At 37.8% G+C, this 21,861-nt stretch overlaps 1 protein-coding gene across 2 annotated transcripts in view; it reads left to right on the forward strand.

Annotated features, from left to right (window-relative positions):
• The window catches only part of ndufb9 (NADH:ubiquinone oxidoreductase subunit B9), a 51,714-nt gene that overhangs the window by 21,082 nt on the left and 8,771 nt on the right, over positions 1-21,861 (forward strand). Inside the window, exon 3 of one of the 2 annotated variants that reach the window (XM_058748008.1) lies at positions 12,362-12,475. In XM_058748008.1, coding sequence (XP_058603991.1) covers positions 12,362-12,475 — 114 coding nt within the window. Of the gene's footprint in view, positions 1-8,940; positions 9,340-12,361; positions 12,476-21,861 lie in introns of those variants that run through there. The other variant, XM_058748009.1, reaches the window with a different exon arrangement.

A 21,861-nucleotide genomic window follows, 5' to 3' on the forward strand; every position in this document is an offset into this window, starting at 1 on the left:
GTGAAGCAGCCAGTTAAATTTGCATTATTCAGTAAAGTGATTTCCACTTTAATTAAAAAAATATATAACAAACACGATAATTGAAACCATTTTAAAGAAAAAAGGATGTTTTGTTATAGCTTTTAGAGCAAGGGTGCCACCATCTTGCAGTACCACCGCGTGTGACGTCACAGGGTTGGTGCATTGGCTAGTTAAGTAATATAGGCATTTCTTTATTTTTTTCAACACACACACGTTATTTTAACACACCAATATTTTGGTTTTCACCATAATTTGGATGAATAGTCAACATAAATACAGTGAGGAAAATAAGTATTTGAACACCCTGCTATTTTGCAAGTTCTCCCACTTAGAAATCATGGAGGGTCTGAAATTGTCATCGTGGGTGCATGTCCACTGTGAGAGACATAATCTAAAAAAAAATCCAGAAATCACAATGTATGATTTTTAACTATGTATTTGTATGATACAGCTGCAAATAAGTATTTGAACACCTGAGAAAATCAATGTTAATATTTGGTACAGTAGCCTTTGTTTGCAATTACAGAGGTCAAACGTTTCCTGTAGTTTTTCACCAGGTTTGCACACACTGCAGGAGGGATTTTGGCCCACTCCTCCACACAGATCTTCTCTAGATCAGTCAGGTTTCTGGCCTGTCGCTGAGAAACACGGAGTTTGAGCTCCCTCAAAGATTCTCTATTGGGTTTAGGTCTGGAGACTGGCTAGGCCACGCCAGAACCTTGATATGCTTCTTACAGAGCCACTCCTTGGTTATCCTGGCTGTGTGCTTGGTCATTGTCATGTTGGAAGACCCAGCCTCGACCCATCTTCAATGCTCTAACTGAGGGAAGGAGGTTGTTCCCCAAAATCTCGCAATACATGGCCCCGGTCATCCTCTCCTTAATACAGTGCAGTCGCCCTGTCCCATGTGCAGAAAAACCCCAAAGCATGATGCTACCACCCCATGCTTCACAGTAGGGATGGTGTTCTTGGGATGGTACTCATCATTCTTCTTCCTCCAAACACGTTTAGTGGAATTATGACCAAAAGTTCTATTTTGGTCTCATCTGACCACATGACTTTCTCCCATGACTCCTCTGGATCATCCAAATGGTCATTGGCAAACTTAAGTCGGGCCTGGACATGTGCTGGTTTAAGCAGGGGAACCTTCCGTGCCATGCATGATTTCAAACCATGACGTCTTAGTGTATTACCAACAGTAACCTTGGAAACGGTGGTCCCAGCTCTTTTCAGGTCATTGACCAGCTCCTCCTGTGTAGTTCTGGGCTTAGGATCATTGAGACCCCACGAGGTGAGATCTTGCATGGAGCCCCAGTCCGAGGGAGATTGACAGTCATGTTTAGCTTCTTCCATTTTCTAATGATTGCTCCAACAGTGGACCTTTTTCACCAAGCTGCTTGGCAATTTCCCGTAGCCCTTTCCAGCCTTGTGGAGGTGTACAATTTTGTCTCTAGTGTCTTTGGACAGCTCTTTGGTCTTGGCCATGTTAGTAGTTGGATTCTTACTGATTGTATGGGGTGGACAGGTGTCTTTATGCAGCTAACGACCTCAAACAGGTGCATCTAATTTAGGATAATAAATGGAGTGGAGGTGGACATTTTAAAGGCAGACTAACGGGTCTTTGAGGGTCAGAATTCTAGCTGATAGACAGGTGTTCAAATACTTATTTGCAGCTGTATCATACAAATAAATAGTAAAAAAAATCATACATTGTGATTTCTGGATTTTTTTTTTAGATTATGTCTCACAGTGGACATGCACCTACGATGACAATTTCAGACCCCTCCATGATTTCTAAGTGGGAGAACTTGCAAAATAGCAGGGTGTTCAAATACTTATTTTCCTCACTGTATCTATATCAATATCCATGTCACATTATCTAGGCCTATTTCACAACGTTTTGATCAAGTTATATCCCAAACATCATTTTCATAGCGTGAGGCGCAACGTGATGTAAACAAAAAATGCTTCATACAGTATCGTTGATGTGGCACCTTATGTCAGACCTTTCAGACATATTTGCATTATACTGGCTCTATCACCAGTATTTGTATGTAAAACCTGCGAATGCACCTGCTGTTAGGAGAATGCAGTGTTTTAACTAATCCACCTCTCTGAATGATCGGGCTAGTGCTGCTTTATCATTCTGTTTTAAGCCTTGTCAGTTTAAACATTAAACTGTTTTAAGCCATTTAAATTGCGAGTCAGCATGAAAGAGTTTTCAGTGCGGTACTCGCGCGCTGTGACAGATTGCTTCTCTGCGTACACACGCAAAAAGCGCTCAGCTCGGACTGCACACGAGTACCAAATTGAGTCCGCTTTCTTGCCTGTTTAAGCAAATGCACAGTATATTATGTTAATGGCTGTTTTGATGAGTATCCACATAAACGCAATTTGTTTCCGACCTGCTCTTCACCCCAAACCAGAGCAGATTCACAACTTCTTCGACCAGTAACGACAGTAATGCTTGGTCCCTTCGCCGTATCGGCTCAAATGCATAAGCAGTTGCACTTATTATGGGCTCAACAGTCCTTTCAAGTTCGTCTTCCTCCATTTAAACAAGCGTGTGTACAAAAAGTAAAGAAATACTTATATATTACTTAACTGGCCAACAGAGCGAACCAACCCTGTGACGTCACATACTGTGGTCCTGCAAGATGGCGGCACCCTAAAAGCTATAACAAAACATCCTTTTTTCTTTAAAATGCTTTAATTAATCGTGTTTGATTTATATATGTTTTAATTAATGTGGAAATTACTTTACTAAATAATGAAAACTTGACTGACTGTTTCACTTCCACTGTAAGATAGACAATGATGTGCTGTTTATAAATCACATGTCATTTGAATGTCCGTCCAAAACTCTTTTTCCCACTGTCACCCTCACACGGCAGACACCTGTTGAAGTGCTCCAGAAATTGCTCTATTAACCTAATTTCTAAATATCTCTTTTCAAGAGGGATTTTTTTGCAGCATATTTAAAGGGGTCCTATTATGCTTTTTCACTTTTTTAATTTTAGTCAGTGTGTAGTGTGTATGTTTGGGCTATAGGGGAATTTACAGTAAAAGACCCTTAGACAAGGTGTGTTGAATGAAGACCAGAAGTCAAAGATTCAATAATGAAGAAAATTTTCTGAAGAAGATAGTTTGCAGTTTCATCAGCAGAAGTCAGCTTCAAGACTTGCAATCGAGTTCATAGGCCGCTCTGCGTACATGTTCTAGACACCAACAGTTATACTCTAACAGAGGTCACTAATTACGTCAATACATAGGTAAGCAAGATTCTAGTTGGTAGATAAACGTAGAAAATCTCCACACATTAACGTAAAACTCGAAGCATATCTTCTAGTGATTATATTTGGTGACAATTGATCAGAGGTCAGACGCTATAGGTCTCTCCAAATGACGATTTCCTCCTAGAGCTCTCTCTCTGCAAAGATAGACATTCACACACATACGCAGAGAACACTTATCTGTACTTTAAGGTTTCCGGGCTCTGCCGTGAATATTATCAAATATGGTTAACGCCACACACACACACAATGAGATCAGCTTCCTAGAGGGTAAAAAGCAGACTAAAGCCATATTCAACTTATTTTTTAACATGCATAAATGTAACTTTGATAAATTATTATTCAAGAAATATTGTAATTAACATTAATTAACAGAGTATTTTTAGTGTCTTTTGCACTGATCTTAAAAAAACCTGCGATACCGTCAACCCCAGAGAGTTAAATGTTATTATTAAATTTATTATTATTTATTATTAAAATATTAACGCATTAACTCAAAATGACTTGTTAATTGCTTGTTACATTAAAAATAAAATAAAGGTGTTTTGTCTGCCTTATGTAGATTTAATGCGGGTGCGGTTCGGGTCACGGTTTTTATGTCAGTCGGGTCGGGTTCGGAATTAAATTAGTGTTGTTTTCGGATAACGGGTCGGGTATTCGGTTAACTACTGCGGGTGCGGGGCGGTTGCGGGTTTATCAAACAGGACCCGTGCAGGACTCTGGTCTAAGCTGTTCGCCAATCACAACGCACTGGGACAGCTAACCAATCACAACACACTTCGTTTTTCGGAATGTAAATCATGTGAAAAATAATGCAATTTCCAAGCATGAGAGCATGGAGCATGAGAGTACACCCCCAAAACAAAATCAAGACTTCGCAAAAGAGCATAATAGGACCCCTTTAAATAAATTAGATATTTTTATTCACAATTTAACTTTGTCTAACATAGTTTTACTGTAAATGGAGGAAATACAATTGTTTCCATATGGCAGTGGTGTACCACTACAGAAAAATAGGTATGTTGTCATATGACAGTGCTGTACCACAGTGGAATTGCAGTAATGTATTTCCCCATTGACATTTCTTTGTAGATAGTTGCATCAATAATATGATTTCACATATGTATTTGAAGTGCTTATTGTAGTATAGTTGTATTTATGTATAAATAACAAATTTAAAAAAAAAAAATAAATAAATACAGTAATATTTTACGGAAGGCCAATAGGAGGAGTTCAGAGTTAGGTCTTCCATGTGATGAGGACAAGTTAGTTTTCACTGAAGGCGTCTCAGAGCGGCTCTATTTACAGTCAGAAAATATCGCATGTGCTGTGAGTTTAACCTGCTTATTTTACGACTCTTCTGTATCCAGTTTAAGTTGCATACATTTTGTTCTTGCATTGTTACTTTGTAGCAATTTTGCACTGACAGTCAGTTTAATTTAATATAACTATATTTTATTGTTGTCTGTATCAGATAGTTTACAAAATCAAACATTAGGGACAATTTTTGTCATTAAAATAACTTAAATGTGTCCCATTCAACCTGAATTCAGCCTACGTGAAGTTATCATGAAATCATGATTGCATTACAATGTTCTATTAAACCCCAAATATTTTACTTATAACTTCATTGTTTTACTTATAACTTTATAACATTATAATTCTTCATTAACAATTATTCAGTTATTTGTAACATCTGGACAGAGCTTAGTAAGCAGCTAGAGAACAAGATCACCGCAAAGGCTCTATACACTTTTGTTAAATTAAACAGACACAACATCTGGAATGCTTTAGAGTTTATTCGTGATGAAAGGGATAATGAAACAAGTGGCAGTAGTGATGACACTGATTTAGATGCAGGGTCCCTTTCCCCCAAACCAAAAGATAGCTGGACTTTTGATCTTGAAGTTCCATTTCAGAAATGGATTGAATTTATGCCTGAAACAGTTCAATACAAAAACAAGTTCTCTAAAACACAAAAACGGGAATACACAATTTTGAAGCCTGGCATCTGGACATGTGATAAATCATCACATTTGGCAAGAAGTGAAAAGCCCCTGCACATTTACCTTTAAAAGAGCCAAGGTCTATCAGCCACAGAGAAATACATAGAAATCAGAGACAAGTGTAAGGAGTGTCATGGCCACATTCACATAAAATGTGACAGAGAGCCTGAAATGAACAGCCCAATGGTGCTAAAGTGTTTCATTAAAAACACAGATGACTCCCTGCACACTGGCTGTTCCAAGCGTCCAATGTCTGGTAACTTGCGTGTGCAGCTATCCAAAGAACTGTGTGAGGGTAGAATGGAATCTCATGTATGGAGGGCATCAGAGGCAACAAAGCTGATGCATTTTGGAGATCCTGAGCCAAGCCATCTGCCTAATTTGGCCACCCTGCGCAAAGCAAGAGAGAAATGCCTTCGAACTAGGTGACAAGGATCCTATTTTGTCACTGCAGATGTTAAAACACAGCGCACCTCACAGTGGTAGCATTAAAGACATTGGATTGGACAAGTTTTTCTGTCACTATTGGAGTCAAACACAGATGTATATGTACAAGTCATTATCAAAGACATCTACTAACCCCACTGTGAGTTTTGATGCAACTGGCTCAGTAGTGAGGAAACTACAGAGACCAAACGGCATGTCTGGCCATGTCTTCTTATATCAGGGCGTTCTGGCAGGTAATAAGAGCTCAAGTGTCCCAGTCGTGCAAATGCTGTCAGAGAGACATGATGTTAATGCAATAACACATTGGCTGACAGAATGGATACGTGCAGGTGCACCAACTCCAAAAGAGGTTGTAAGTGACTTGTCACTTACTTTGCTTGGAGCTTTGGTCAAGGCTTTTTAGGGCTGCAACTAACGATTATTTTAATAATCGATTAATCTGTCGATTATTTTTTCGATGAATCGATGAATCGGATTTAAAAAAAAAAAAAAAAAAGCATTCATTTCCAACCCTTTATTCAAAAACAGAACTAAAATCTTTAGAAAGTGCACAAACATGTTGCTCCTTGAACATCCCTGATCTGTTATAATAATAATAAAATAAAATAAAAATGGACTAACACAAAAAACATACACATGTATGCTTTACATCTGCCAAAAAATTAAATAATTTAACAACAATGCGTCGTTAGCGTTGGTATTGTATCAGACACCTGCACTTAACATTATATGAAAATCAAGCTCAAATGGAGTTAATAATGTTTTTGACCAGAGAATGACGGAGATGGAGTGTTTTGTCTGTCGTTAGAACGGCTGTTATGCAGTGCATAAGTGCATTAAGTGCATTATGCTTTCATCAACTTTTACAGGTTATATAACTTTGATTGTAGCTATATGGGCGCTTAGTTTTTTCTTGTCGTTTAATACACTTGGCCAAAATCTCAAATTAAGCGCTTATGCACATAATGCACAGGATATTTAAAACGATATAGACAGCAAATAACTAATTCTTCTCCACTCTTCAAACACACAAAAACATTATCCTTTGCTGACATAGTGTTTGAGTAAAGAAAACGCTGTACTATTCAAACACCAATTATTTATTCACCCTTGCATTGCGAAAAGCAGAGATCTCATCTTCTCCAGGCTGTGCGCGCGTCAATCTGAACGGAGGCGGGTGAAGTTACGAGGTCTCGCTGAGAGCTCGATGATCCAATGGCGTTAAGTTTTACTGACAAGTTATTTTAATGCTTATCATTGGTTTACTATTTTTAAAACTCTCTGATTTAAAATAATAAAACGAATTATAAGCGACTCAAGTTTGGATAATTTTTCACAGCACCTGACTGGGCTAGGGTATAGCAACTGCCATACTCTGCCATACGCAAACGCCGCCTGCTCCCACACCTTGGATGACTTGGGTCGCACGGATTTCTCTGCCTCCGCCATGTATCTTTCCTCTACCTCCGCTCGTTTTTTTTTTTTACTTTTTTTTTTACTTTTGTTTTTATTTATGAGGCGCCAAACTCTGCTAGCATCCGTGAGAGACCGAGTGTGTTCACTCCGCTCCACGCTCAACTAAAGTTTTTTTTTTTTAATAATCAAACGTCTCGCGTCGCGCGACACAACGAATCGATTATGAAATTCGTTAACGCTTTTAGTAATCGATTTTTATCGATTTAATCGATTCGTTGTTGCAGCCCTAAGGCTTTTACTCCTCATCCTGATCTGAAGACCTACATCAATGTGTGTTGTGGCGTCTTACTTGGTAATCAGTCTGCTAAAGTGCCACCTTGTTTTGTCCGGGTTGATGTTGCACACTGCATCAAGATGATCTGCCAGTGGGACTGCTTGAAGAAAAAAAACACATTGCATTAAAGATTTCTTTGTAAGGTCAATGGCACAGCTTCTCAAGTCACAATCCATGGACGACGCTAGAGAGCTACTATGCAGCATTACTATTGTGGCTTTCAGTGAAACAGAGGGCAATGACAGCTCTGGAGTTCCCCTCATATCAGAAAGGTGCGAGAAATACCTGAAAGCCCGAATTGCAGAAGAGTGTGTCATCATTCCAGATGTAGAGAGCGAGGACCTGGAAAAAGCAGATCAAACGCAGTGGGTGGGTGACCAAACGCAGACAGACCTACGGCAGTGGGTGACAGAAATATGTGAGGAAAGCAGGTCACTTGCTGCGGCTAATGGAGATCAAGATAATATGCACTTCCTCCCTGAGATTATTCCCAACATAATCTGGCTTGCAAGCTACTTGCCACTTTGGACGGGTAATGATCCCTCACTTCCGAAGCACCAACATCATCGCAAGTTCAGCCAATGTTGAAGCAGAGTTCAAAAACATTAAACATTGCCTTTTCAAGCATGAAAACTTGTCGATTCGGGTGGATCGATTCATTGCTCGACATCTGTCCTTCATTGAAGGCAACATGCGCATTTGATCTGCAAAACAAAAAAGTAAATAAAAAGGTGAAGAACATGCAGCTGTTGCAACAGTGATCGTCAAAGAGGCCAATCCACTACCAACCATAAATTGCAGTGTAGATGTAAAACCAGAAATGGATGCTTCTTGTTCTGGGAAGTCTGACATTGTCACAAACATCCATCCAACAGAGGAAGACCCTGTTGAAAACTGGAGAGGCCTAGCTCTTCCACCCAAAAAGAGAAAGAGGAATTCATACCTCTCCCTTGTCCTGAATGGCTCCATGCAGATCCATCTGTGAGAGGGAAAAGACTGAAAGTGGAACTGTTGAAAAATGGAAATAATCAACAGCCTGTTAAACTCAGGAAGTCAAGAATCTCTGTGCTTGAACACATGTGCATTTGATGCTTTTTGTCAATGCTTATGCTGTGCTTTCTGTGATAGTGTCACCTTTGCAAATTTTGTTTGTGGTGAGGACTCCAACAACCTCCTCCAGCTAGTGAAAACCATGCCTACATACAGAGGGCAGAACTGCTGAGTCGAATATTCAAACCTGTCCAGCTGAAGTCTGGTGCTCTCGAAATTGATGCACAGTGCCACATCTACACTATCATTGAAAAATCAATGACAAAACATGCATGTTTACTTCACAAAACAGTGTTCCTCTCAGTATTGCAGTCACAGCACACAAGTCACAAGGGAAATACCATTTGTTTGTACTTCTGTTGCTGTATTGCAGGCTTCTGGCATCGCTCATCTTCAGACCGCAGTGGAAGAAGGCCTTAACCTTCCGGAGTCCCCCTGCCTCAGGCCAATCCAAAGTCCATCACAGTGTCCCTCTGCATTCAAGACAGACTACATCAGGAAAAATGCTCTGTGCAGGGAACATTTCTCACAGTTACAGTCTGGGAGAACTTCTGTGGATTGACACTGACCTGGGAAGCATATCCATAGAATTTCCTTTGAGTGAATTTCCCTCCAATCTGATGCTCCAAGGAGAGAGATTTACTTTAAGGGCAGGGTTCGAAATAAACTTTTTTACTTGGTAGCACTGGTGCTCCCAACTTTAAAAAGTTAGGAGCACCAGCAAAAATTAATGAGCACCATAACTACAAATTATATATTAACAGATTTCATCTTTACATTCTTAACTTTAATGCAGATTGGTTAATATATTAGCCGTCAGTCACCCAGTCACTGCTTTCTGCTGTCAGGTGACAGGGAGCTATAACTGCCGCGGGAAATGCAAAGGCTGAAGAAGAGCGAAAAATGAAAAGAAACACTGACAGATTTATTTCATAAAACCACCTAAATTAATCTGATAACTGACGATATTTTGCTTGTTATTGTGCTGGTAGTCTAGCTGATTTTGATATTCTTCATATTCTGTGTGGTGGTCAGTTCACAGCAGTGATAGAAATTAATCTTTTCCAATAAGTTTAAATAGATTTTTACCTTTTATGGTCATTTTCACAATTAAGCCATTTTTTCTAAAAGTGTGCATCATCATTTGAGTCAAATTCTTACATTTAATCAGTCAATTAGAAGAATAAGACATTTGGGCTGTTATCAAGCAAATGAAATCAGTATCAACAAAATTCATCATTTGAATTTGAAGTGAAATTGATTTCTGACATGAATGCATTTAACCTGCAGTTACACATGCATATATAATGTTTTAATACTGTAAACATAAAACGTTGAATACTGATATTTGAAATTATTTTTAAAAAATTAAAAGATACTTTAAATGTGAAATTACAATCGCCAGTAGGTGGCATCAAGTCACTGTTAATAAGTGAGTCACTGCGATTGAACTGAATCATTTAAACGGTTGATTCATTCAGGAACAAAACACCGTCATGTTGCGCAGAGACGCGAAAGTGTGTGGCTTTGTTTGGAATTATTTTTGTTGTCGAAATGGAGCAAAAACAGGAAATATGGCATCTACAACGTAAGTCTCTTAATATTAACTTCTTGTTTATTGAACTGTTGTATAAAATCAATATCACATTTGTAATCGTGCTGATTTTTGTAGGGAAAAACGGCACTGTTCGTGTGATATTAACTATATGAAATGATACAAAGCCCCCATATCTTGAATTTTGTTATGCATTTTAATAGACTGAATCATGCAGTGAAAACGCACTGTTAATGCGCACGCGCACTAGTCCAACCTACTGGACTTCATCACGTCATGTATGCGTGCACTCTCTGTAGGTGTTTGGTTTGGTTTTTGCAATATACTTGATAATGTCAAATCGCACATCGTTAAAACAACAATTACGATGTTATCGCAGCCCCTTACTTGAGCATCCTGACAATTTAAAGGCCTTAACGATTGAACCTGATGATCCTGAACATTTTGCCACACACTTGTCCCTGCATTTCTTGTGTTTAGCACTCTCTCTGTATTTAACCAAGCTCTCAAGCTTAAAATGTGTCGATTCGGTGGCGAATGCTGTTAGTGTTACCTGCAAACTCTGTCCCACAGGCTTTAAAGTGAATGCAGTGCATAGAGCACAGTGCATTTTCATAGCAGAGCCTCTCGAAGTCTTTCAACCATTCTCTCCGAAAACTGTATGCCTTTTCGACTGCTGGGTCAACATTCACCACATGATCGCTATCACCAGCACCATTATTTGTAACTTTAGGTGGTTTACAAAAGAAATCTGTCAGTGTTTCCTTTCATTTTCTCTCTTCTTCAGCCCTTTGCATTCCCCGCGGTAGTTCGCTCCCTGTCACCTGACAGCGGAAAGCAGTGACTGAGTGATTGACAGTTAATATTAACCAATCTAAAATCTGCATTAAATTTAAGAACGTAAAGATGAAGTTATGTAACGTTTGATAGAACGGCAGACCGGTCACTGTATCAGCACACAGAAGGCACATAACTGAACGTTTTTAGAGAAATGAAAACAGGCACTACAACAATTATATGCACTCGCACAAATGCTCCCAAATATATTTTGAGGTCGCACAGATTAAATTATGGGAGCATACGCAACCAAAATGGTCACAATTTCAAGCCTTGTTTAAGGGTAGTCATTGCTTTCAAAGGAGGCTTAACCCAGGATGCTCTTGGACATTATGTGGCCTACTGCAGGAGGTCTCCATGTGTTTGGGAGATGTATGACGACCTGAGAAGTGGAGTGACAGGAGTGTCAGAAAAAAACAAAATATGCCCACATGCAGTGTTATACACACACAAAAGATTGATTGCACTGTTTACATTTAATCTCAAGTATTTTTGTTGTATGCCACACACCCTTGTTTTCCTACTCCTGCTTGGAGAAGTTGTTTCTGCTCTTCTGGAAGTCAGGCTTGATGGAGTTTGCACTTAAATCTATTATTCTGTGTGGCACTTTTGGCTTGAAGGCATAATGGTGTGCCATGGCTTGTCAATATTAAGTGTTTTTAAGTTTAAGTTTTTAAAGGTCCATTATTTGTGTTAATGGATGTTCGATAGTACACTTTAATTCAGTTTCACAAGTAAAATAATTTTGACTTAATTGAGTCATGAGTTTCCATACATGCATATAATACACACACACACACACACACACACACACACACACACACACACACACCCAGCTTGTGTATGTATAAGCACACAGATGCAGCAAACATATTATGGTGCGTGTATTTATGACATACTACTTTTATTCACATAATGACATACAATAACAAGTAAAAACATTTACCTTGGAGTTGGTGTTACATTCCACACATCCTGTGATCCGCGTGTCTGTTATAAATTGGAATATTAACTAGAATCCTTTTGGATCTTACCTTGTTACTTCAACTGTATTGTTGAAAAAAAAACAAATAAAAAGCAGCACAAACGAAACTTCTACCTGCACAAACCAGCACAAACGAAGCACTAACGATTGAGAATATTTTGGGTGATTTTGGAGCATGTGGGGGGCTGCTGACGTCATCGCCTATAATTCAATGTCTAATAATTTAAAAGCCAAAGCAGCACAAACTAAACTTTTACCGGCACAAACGAAGCACAAACAAACGAGACTATTTTTGCGACATTTTGTGATGGGTGGGGGGCCAACTTCACGGAGGTGTAAAAATACCAGAGGCTACATGATTTGTAATGTCATTTTCAGTTATTAATTACCTGTACACTTACATTTCTGCTTTTCTAGGTTCCTGAATGGTGTCTAGATCATTGGCATCCCTCAGAGAAATCCGTGTATCCTGATTACTTTGCTAAGAGGGAACAGTGGAAAAAGTTGCGGGTTCAGAGCTGGGATAAAGAGGTATGCATGATCATGTCTTTCTGTGGCCTTTTGCACAAACCAGATGCTTTGCTGTCAGGGTTTCTGAACGAGACCTTCAACTCACTCATGGGAGTTTAAATGACATCACCTAATTTTTCAATGGTGGAGTACAACTAAAATTAGTTTGCATGTCCTTTAACTCACCATGAAATCAACGTGCACTCCTGTTGCACTTAACATTCCAGGCCTGAGCACACTTAACGCCATTACGATGCAACTTTTTGTTTGGAAGAAAAGCACTCTTGCTAATAGATTTATCATTAATGTAATGCAGTGATTCTTCACTCAGTTGTGCTGCACGTATCAGAAGATTATTGTGGAGACAGTTAGGGTTGAGGGAGGAATTTTCAGCTTTACTCAAACTAATATTCCTGTCCGTCCATAAGATGAGAACTAGACCTGTTATAAACCTAAATGTACTTGAATGATTTAAAAACAAAAAAAAGAATACTGTCCAAGTAGCAGAGATAGAAACTAAAATCTGTGACTCGTAATCACACATTGTGATAATGAGTCACAGATTGAAAAGTGTGGTTATATAAATGAACAACAAACAGTAACAATATCTTTGTGTCATTTCAATTGAAATGTAATCCACTGTTTCCCATTAATTCCCATTAATGCCAAAGTGCAGTGCCCTTAATAGATACTAAATCCACACTATCTCGAATACTGCTCTGGAGCGCTATTCGAGGCTAAGTGTATCCCATCATGCATCATGTTCTGGAAATAAATCGTGAGACTTTTTGCCGAGATCTCGTGAGAGGTCACGGAAAACATTCTAATGTAAGTTGAAAATTAATATAATAATTAGACATTACAAATAATTTGGTAGAAAAAAAGCGTTTTTACGTTTTATTGGTGCAAAGATGAGTTGTGGAGATATTTATTTTGTACTGCTTTTTATCATTTAATTAGAAGCACCACAAATTAAAATTGTCATGTTATAGGGACTACTGAAGAGACATTTAGAAGTTGATTTTAAAATGCAAAGTATTTAAAATTAAAATTAAAATAAAGCTGTGTAAACATTTGCATTTTTACAACGCTATAAATGTGTCCCATCAGGTAATGAAAAGTTCGACACACACTTGTGGTCTTCACACCCACTTGAAGACTTCGGCCAAATACAGGAAATACGTCATTTTAAAGGTGCTGTATGTAGGATTGACACCTAGCGGTTGAACTAGGTATTGCAGTCCAAATTCAAAATATTGGTGACGTTTTGTTTCACCCTGCCCATCCTCCTCAGACTTGACGCACACGCAGGTTGCCAGATTAACGACACCAACAGGAACGAGCGCACATGCCAATGAATGAAATTAAATACTCCGCCAACTGGCAACTCGGGGTGCCGAAATACAATTGGGTAAGCTGGCAGTGGGCGGGTTTCACAAACCATAACAAACACAGACATTCCGGGCCGGAATGCACATTTTCAAAGGAGAATAACTGACTGTAGCATTGTTTTTCAGATAAACCAGAATGTTAACTTAGCATGTTTCTTAAATATCTGCAAACATATTATGGTATTTTTATGCTTTAGTAGAGTCAAAATCCTACATACAGCAACTTTAAGTAAAGTGGTCAAATGCAAAGACTGCAAGTGTGGGTATTTGGGCAAAGCCATGGTCAGCGCAATATGGTTTAGTGCCCTCATCACAACGCAAAAAAAATCTGCAATTTAAGTATATAGTCTCTTGCCCTGCGTGTTTCAAAGCGAAGTACGCACTTTACTTACGCAATCAGCTCGTGATCCTAGTGCTTTCACCGTGTCAAGTCAAGTCAAGTTTAGCTTTATTGTCATTCCGCTACATGCGGGGGCATACAGGGGAACGGAATGTCGTGCCTCACAGGACCACGGCGCTACATAAATACAGGCATACAACAATGAAGTAATACAATGATAACAATGATAGTTATACGTCTGATTTTGGGTGGGTTTCCAACATCAACGATGATCTAATCTACTCAATAAAATAAGGCAGCCACAGAACTGTTCTTTTGAACTTGTAATCTTTTCAATTGCATTGATAGTAGAGAAACTAAATACACATTTTGCATCAAACATAACAGTGATAATATCAACCAAACAGCACATGTTCATCTAAGATCAACATTTGACTCATCTCGATCAAACTATGAATTAAGTCCTTGTGCAAATGTTATACAGGTGCTGGTCATATAATTAGAATATCATCAAAAAGTTAATTTATTTCACTAATTCCATTCAAAAAGTGAAACTTGTATATTATATTCATTCATTACACACAGACTGATATATTTCAAATGTTTATTTCTTTTAATTTTGATGATTAGAGCTTACAGCTCATGAAAGTCAAAAATCAGTATCTCAAAATATTAGAATATTACTTAAGACCAATACAAAGAAAGGATTTTTAGAAATCTTGGCCAACTGAAAAGTATGAAAATGAAAAGTATGAGCATGTACAGCACTCAATACTTAGTTGGGGCTCCTTTTGCCTGAATTACTGCAGCAATGCGGCGTGGCATGGAGTCGATCAGTCTGTGGCACTGCTCAGGTGTTATGAGAGCCCAGGTTGCTCTGATAGTGGCTTTCAGCTCATCTGCATTGTTGGGTCTGGTGTCTCTCATCTTCCTTCTTGACAATACCCCACAGATTCTCTATGGGGTTCAGGTCAGCGAGTTTGCTGGCCAATCAAGCACAGTAACACTATGGTCATTGAACCAGCTTTTGGTACCTTTGGCAGTGTGGGCAGGTGCCAAGTCCTGCTGGAAAATGAAATCAGCATCTCCATAAAGCTTGTCAACAGAAGGAAGCATGAAGTGCTCTAAAATTTCCTGGTAGATGGCTGCGTTGACTGTGGACTTCAGAGAACACAGTGGACCAACACCAGCAGATGACATGGCAGCCCAAATCATCACTGACTGTGGAAACTTCACACTGGACTTCAAGCAACATGGATTCTGTGCCTCTCCACTCTTCCTACAGACTCTGGGACCTTGATTTCCAAATGTAATGTAAAATTGACTTTCATCTGAAAAGAGGACTTTGGACCATGAGCAACAGTCCAGTTCTTTTTCTCCACAGCCCAGTTAAGATGCTTCTGACTTTGTCTCTGGTTCAGAAGTGGCTTGGTAGCCCTTTTCCTGAAGACGTCTGAGCGTGGTGACTCTTGATGCACTGACTCCAGCTTCAGTTCACTCCTTGTGAAGCTCTCCCAAGTGTTTGAATCGGATTTGCTTGACTGTATTCTCAAGCTTGCGGTCATCCCTGTTGCTTGTGCACCTTTTCCTACCCAAATTCTTCCTTCCAGTCAACTTTGCATTTAATATGCTTTGATACAGCACTCTGTAAACAGCCACACCTTTCAGTAATGACCTTCTGTGACTTACCCTCTTTGTGGAGGGTGTCAATGTTCATCTTCTGGATCATTGCCAAGTCAGCAGTCTTCCCCATTATTGTGGTTTCAAAGAACAAGAGATACCCAGAATTTATACTGTAGGGATGGTCATTTATTCAAATTCAAATGTAAATATTCTAATATTTTGAGATACTGATTTTTGACTTTCATGAGCTGTAATCTCTAATTATCAAAATTAAAAGAAATTAACATTTGAAATATATCAGTCTGTGTGTAATGAATTAATATAATATACAAGTTTCACTTTTTGAATGGAATTAGTGAAATAAATCAACTTTTTGATGATATTCTAATTATATGACCAGCACCTGTATGTGCAAAAGTCAAAGAGAACAGTCTATAATTATGTTAGTCACTGAAGAAGTTCAAAAGAGGTGATGACTGATGTAAACGTCCTTGATAAAATGTTATAATCCGTATTGTAGAGCATCAAAGCAGTCCTTAAAGCGCCTCCATGGCGGAGAGACGAACAAGTCGACTTTAATCCTTTCCAACATTATCAATGAAGATTCCACTTCACTCCGCCACGCTGACATACGCATTAAGCATAACCAAAAAACCCTTCTACAAACAAAAAGACCTAAATTATTATTCTACCTGATAGATAACAAACAAACAAACAGCTTTGTTTTAAACAAAATGGCTCATCAAAATAACTTTCATAAATAAATGAATGAAACAAAGTAAACATACTCACAGTTGAAAAAAATGTTTCTCAACAAGGGCCTTCCAATCAGGGTATCTTCCGTCCAATCGTTTTTTAATTTAATATTGAAATCTGAAAAATGAAAAACGGCACATATTTAGTTTTTCAATTGTACAAACAAAACAAAAAATCAAGAATCCAGCTTCATTTTTCGTTTTTACGTTCAGGGATAGAAAACGAATATAAATAACTTGAATATTTGATCTCTACATGTGAAACGCCCCTCTCCGCTGATGGGTCAACCAAACATTACAACATAATAATAGTCCTAAAAACCCCCACATAATAATAGCCCTCCGCTTCTACAGATTCTTAACATGTTTATTTCTACTACATTTTATCTCTTTCTCTTCATCAAACAGCGAGATTACGATTGGCTTGACACAAACCGTACTGAGACAGAGCCTTTTGGCCCTTTGCCACACCGCCTGTTTTATTATAGCTAACCACCTATCAAAATATGTGTGGCAAAGCTGCACAACGCATTGCAGAGCGGGGAGAATGTATTGTAGTGAAGCGCAGACCAGTATCAATTTTATGTGAACATGCAGTCATAACTTTTGTTTTAGACAATACACTGCGTTTTAGACAAAGGAGGAAATTAAATAATATGACAGATATGAAAAGAAATGACTTTGTGTAATTTACCTTCACAGCACATCTATTATTTTTCTATTCTGAGTTTTATTCATAGAGCGCTTTATACAAATTTAGGAAATCATTATGTTGTTATCCCACTGGCATGGGACTATTTGTTCCTCAGAGTGCTTGTTTCAGTGATTGACTTTAATGAAATGTGAATTTGACGTCATGATTTGAAGGTGAACTCGTTTGAGTTCATATGAAGAACATATCCAAACCCTGAAATAATACTTTCGAACAATAAGCCAGTGTAACTTTCCCATAGAGAGCAACTGATTTTCAGTGTTGTTGTTTTTTTTTTTTACCTTTTGTATGTCATCTTTAATGTTAAATTCTTACATCAAATAAATTAGAATAATATGACAATAGGCTGTTATCAATTAAATCAGTATTCAGAGACCATCCTACGTCTGAAGATGCTTTTAGATGTATTTAGAGTTTAATGCTGATCAGACAGCTGTACGACGTGCATTTACATAGCCATTACAAATGTATAATGAAATGAGATTAATGTTTTATACAACATTTTTAATACAGAAATATTAATAAAAGGAAATGATACATGAATTATGAAAGTAATATCGCTACTAGGTGTTTCATTTTGTTTATAAAGGAGCCTTTTATTCAATCTATTCGTTCAAAATGCTTCATTCATTTAGGGATAAAGTGAAGTGGCTATCTATAATAATTGGTCATTGAATTGTCTATAATAATGGGTCTTTCAAAGACTCTGATTCATTCAGGAATGATACACCACTCTATGTGCCTACTGCGAGTCAGTCACACAACGGTTCTGTGACATTGGTTTAGTTGGCAGAGAAAATAACAGTTTTGTATGCAATCAGTTGGCTGGCCAATACTCAATATTAATTAAACTCAGCTTATTGTCTAAGACTACCTATGTTCACATAAATTGATAGTGGTCTGCGCTTGTCTACAATACATTCTCCCCACCCTGCAGTGCATTGCGCAGCTTTGCCACACAAATTTTAATAGGTGGTTAGCTATAATAAATCTGGTGGTGTGCCAAAGATGTAGGCTAGTAGGTAGTTGTGAGTGCAGGTGCGAAGTAAATTAATATTTATGAGAAAAACTAATATTTCACGGGCAGGTTTCAGAATTTATGCCTACACAAAAGAAAGGTCTGTCTAGGCCCTACCTCGGTACAGTTTGTGTCAAGCCATTTGTTAATCTGGTTGTTTGATGAAGAGAAAGAGATAAAAACGTAGTAGAAATAAACACGTTAAGAATCCATAGAAGCAGAGGACTCGTATTATGTTTTTTATGACTATTATTATGTTGTAATGTTTGGTTGACCAATCAGCAGAGAGGGGCATTTCATTCCCACCCACATGTAGAGATCGAATATTCAAGTTGTTTAGTCGTTTTCTATCCCTGAACATAAAAATGAAAAATTTTTAGATTTCAATATTAAATTAAAAAACGATTGGACGGAAGATACCCTGATTCCTTCCCCAAACGCAATAAATCAGCTCAAACGCTGTCGCTAGCTCATTGGCATACTACCAAATGGTAGCCACCTCCTCCTTCTATTCAGCTACTATATTTATCCATGTTCAAACAAAGTTAAGGTTGCCCTCTACAAGCGAGGAATAAAACTGCAGCTGCACTCAACTGGTAACAGCCTGTCATTCCATCAGCTTTTGTTTGCAATTGCCGCATACTGTGCTATGTTGCGCTAGTTTCCCACCTCCGTGTGAACCATCTTCTCTATGTGCTGTGTTAATGTCTTCAACTTCAGCTATACTTTTTTTTTTTTTTTTTTAAATCATTCAACTCATCAATCAACTCATGTTTATAGTCAGGGTTTTGTTGCAAAGACTCTAGAACTGCTTGTAAAATGTCACATTTCCTTACGTAGGAAACAAAATACATCGTCAGTAGCTAATGCTATTAGGAGCATCCTCCCAGCTAATTATTTTACGTTATAAAAACGTTATATTTGAATGTTCTTAGAATGTTCAAAACGTCCAGTTTTGTAGTTGTTGTATTAACATTATTGTTTGGTTATAAGAACGTTATTAAAAAGGTTTTTTTTTTAGAACGTTTCAGTCTCTTGTTATATTAATGTTCTAAGAACGCTATATAAAACGTTATAAGAACGTTCCACTCCCATTATACTAATGTTCTGAGAACGTTCCCGTAACGCTCTCATCAAGTTATGAAAACGTTATATTTGAATGTTCTTAGAATGTTCAAAACGTCCAGTTTTGTAGTTGTTGTATTAACATTATTGTTTGGTTATAAGTACGTTATTAAAAACGTTTTTCAGAACGTTCCAGTCTCTCTTTATATCAGTGTTCTAAGAACGTTATTAAAAACATTATTAGAACGCTCTATTTTCATTATATTAATGTTCTAAGAACGTTATGCAAAACATTAGAATATTCCATTCTTTCATTACTTTAATGTTCTCTTAATGTTTAAGATCATGCAACATTTATTTACTGTTACAGATGTTTGCCAAGTGTTATCAAACTTTAAAGACTTAAAAAATACAATCTGGAAATAGAAATGAACAATAAAAGCAATTGAAAATGTAGTCACAAGCATGGATTTAAAAACAATGTTTATATAATCAATGAGACATGTACCAAGAATCAGTTCAATACATATAAAGTGCTCTAGGAAATATTAATGTTACATACAGTACACATTAGAGTTAAGTTTTAATACATTCAGTCATGTTCTAATATCAAACAATCTAATATAGTGCCTTTTAAACAATAAAAACAAATAAAAGCATCTTCAAGATTCAAGTTGCAGCAACAAAACACAAGAACCAATTAAATGTTTTAGAACTTCAAAGCAAATTTTCAGATGTTAAAGATAGGATTACATTTAACAATTTGTGTTGTTGAATGACCTAGAAACATGTATAAAAATAAAAATAAAAAAAAAGATTTGTGTATAAAATACAGTTGTTTTAAATGATTGAGTTTATGACGCCTGTCCAGGTTCAGATACTGGGCCATCAGACCGAAAAGAATCTCGGGAGACACTGCAGGGAGAAAAGAAGACAAGAGTGTTGTATTAATGCATTGTGAGATTTAGAATAAAAGCACTGGGATGCTTCACTATATGTACTGCATCGCTCTACATGCCTTTGCAAAATAGCTTACGAAATAGTGCCTGGGATTTTGATTCACAAAATTGGTTTTGTTTAACATCTGTAAAGTGAATATTTCTGTAGACCATTTCTGGTGGGACAAATGACTCTTTCATGTTGTGAGCAAGTCACTGAATCACTGACATGGAATCCCTCATAACTCAAACAATGAATGCTAACAATAACGATTTGTTCACCTATTGTACCACCAGTTTACTTGTGCTTGGATCCAAAAATTTAGTTGTAAAGGGCAGAAAAGCAATTAGTCATATTTTTAATGAAATCTTTGTCTTAGCTTAGTGTTGTCAAAAGTACCGGTACTTTGGTACCAAGCCAATACTGACATTTTAAAGGGGTCATATGATGTGATTTCAAGTTTTCCTTTCTCTTTGGAGTGTTACAAGCTGTTCATGCATAGATAAGATCCCTGAAGTTCTAAAGACTAAAGTCTTAAAACCAAAGAGATTATAAAAGTTAAGACTTGTCCACGCCCCCCTAAAATGGCTCATTTAAACACGCCCACATGTCTACGTCACGGTGTGGGGAGATCACACCGCCCAAATATTTACGCAAAGAAAGGGGGCGTGATTTTTATTCTCACTCCATGTTGTGGAGACGCTGTGTTTCACTGTGTAAGCGAAAGTACTTTGTTTGGGCTTCCAAAAGAGGGCACAACTAGAAATCAGTGGTAAAGTTCCAGGAACACTGTTCCAGAAGAGTTCAACCCAAATATTCGAGTGTGTGTGGCGCAATTTACGGAGGACTATTTCCTGAACCTGGGAGAGAGTAGCCTTGCTTGCTAGCTTGCACAAAGGCTGTTTCTATAAAGTGGGGCAATTCCAACTTTGCAAGGACAGTCTGACGCTTCTGACTCACAGCCTGTAAGTACGTTTCTGCTACTGATGATAGTGCTAGTTTTTTGTCATTTCTCCGATCACAAATGCAGACATGGTAATGTTTATGCAGCGGGTGAAAAGACAGTATAAGTTATTATAATCAGTAATTATGTCCCCACTGGATGCAACAAATGCCTCGTTTATAATGGATTTTATTGTTTTAGTCTCGTCTCGCTGGGAAAGGCCATCACAATACAGTAAGGGGCGTAACATTTCTGTCTCACGCTAGAGGTATTCGGCCCAGGGCTCGCAAAATTTCAAAATCCCTGGTAGCCCTTCGGGCAGGTACTCTTCAGATTTTGGTAGCCCGAAAATTAATTTAACTAGCCCAAATTAAAAAAAGACCTTTTTTTTTTTTTTTTTTTTTTTTAATATAGAAAAACAGATAGGAGTTTAAATGTCAAATCAAAAATATTTTCAATACACAAATATGAAGGAAGGAATCTTATTTCACTATTTACAGGGTATCTGCAGAATTTTTAAAAATAAATTTAAGGCAATTTATTTTAAGAGCTGTACAAGTAAAATGAACACAGAATGAGGGGGGTTGGACAATGTCTATGGTAACATACAGTATTGAGCCA

This window comes from Onychostoma macrolepis, chromosome 16 (genome assembly GCF_012432095.1).
Source record: "Onychostoma macrolepis isolate SWU-2019 chromosome 16, ASM1243209v1, whole genome shotgun sequence".
NCBI lineage: Eukaryota > Metazoa > Chordata > Actinopteri > Cypriniformes > Cyprinidae > Onychostoma > Onychostoma macrolepis.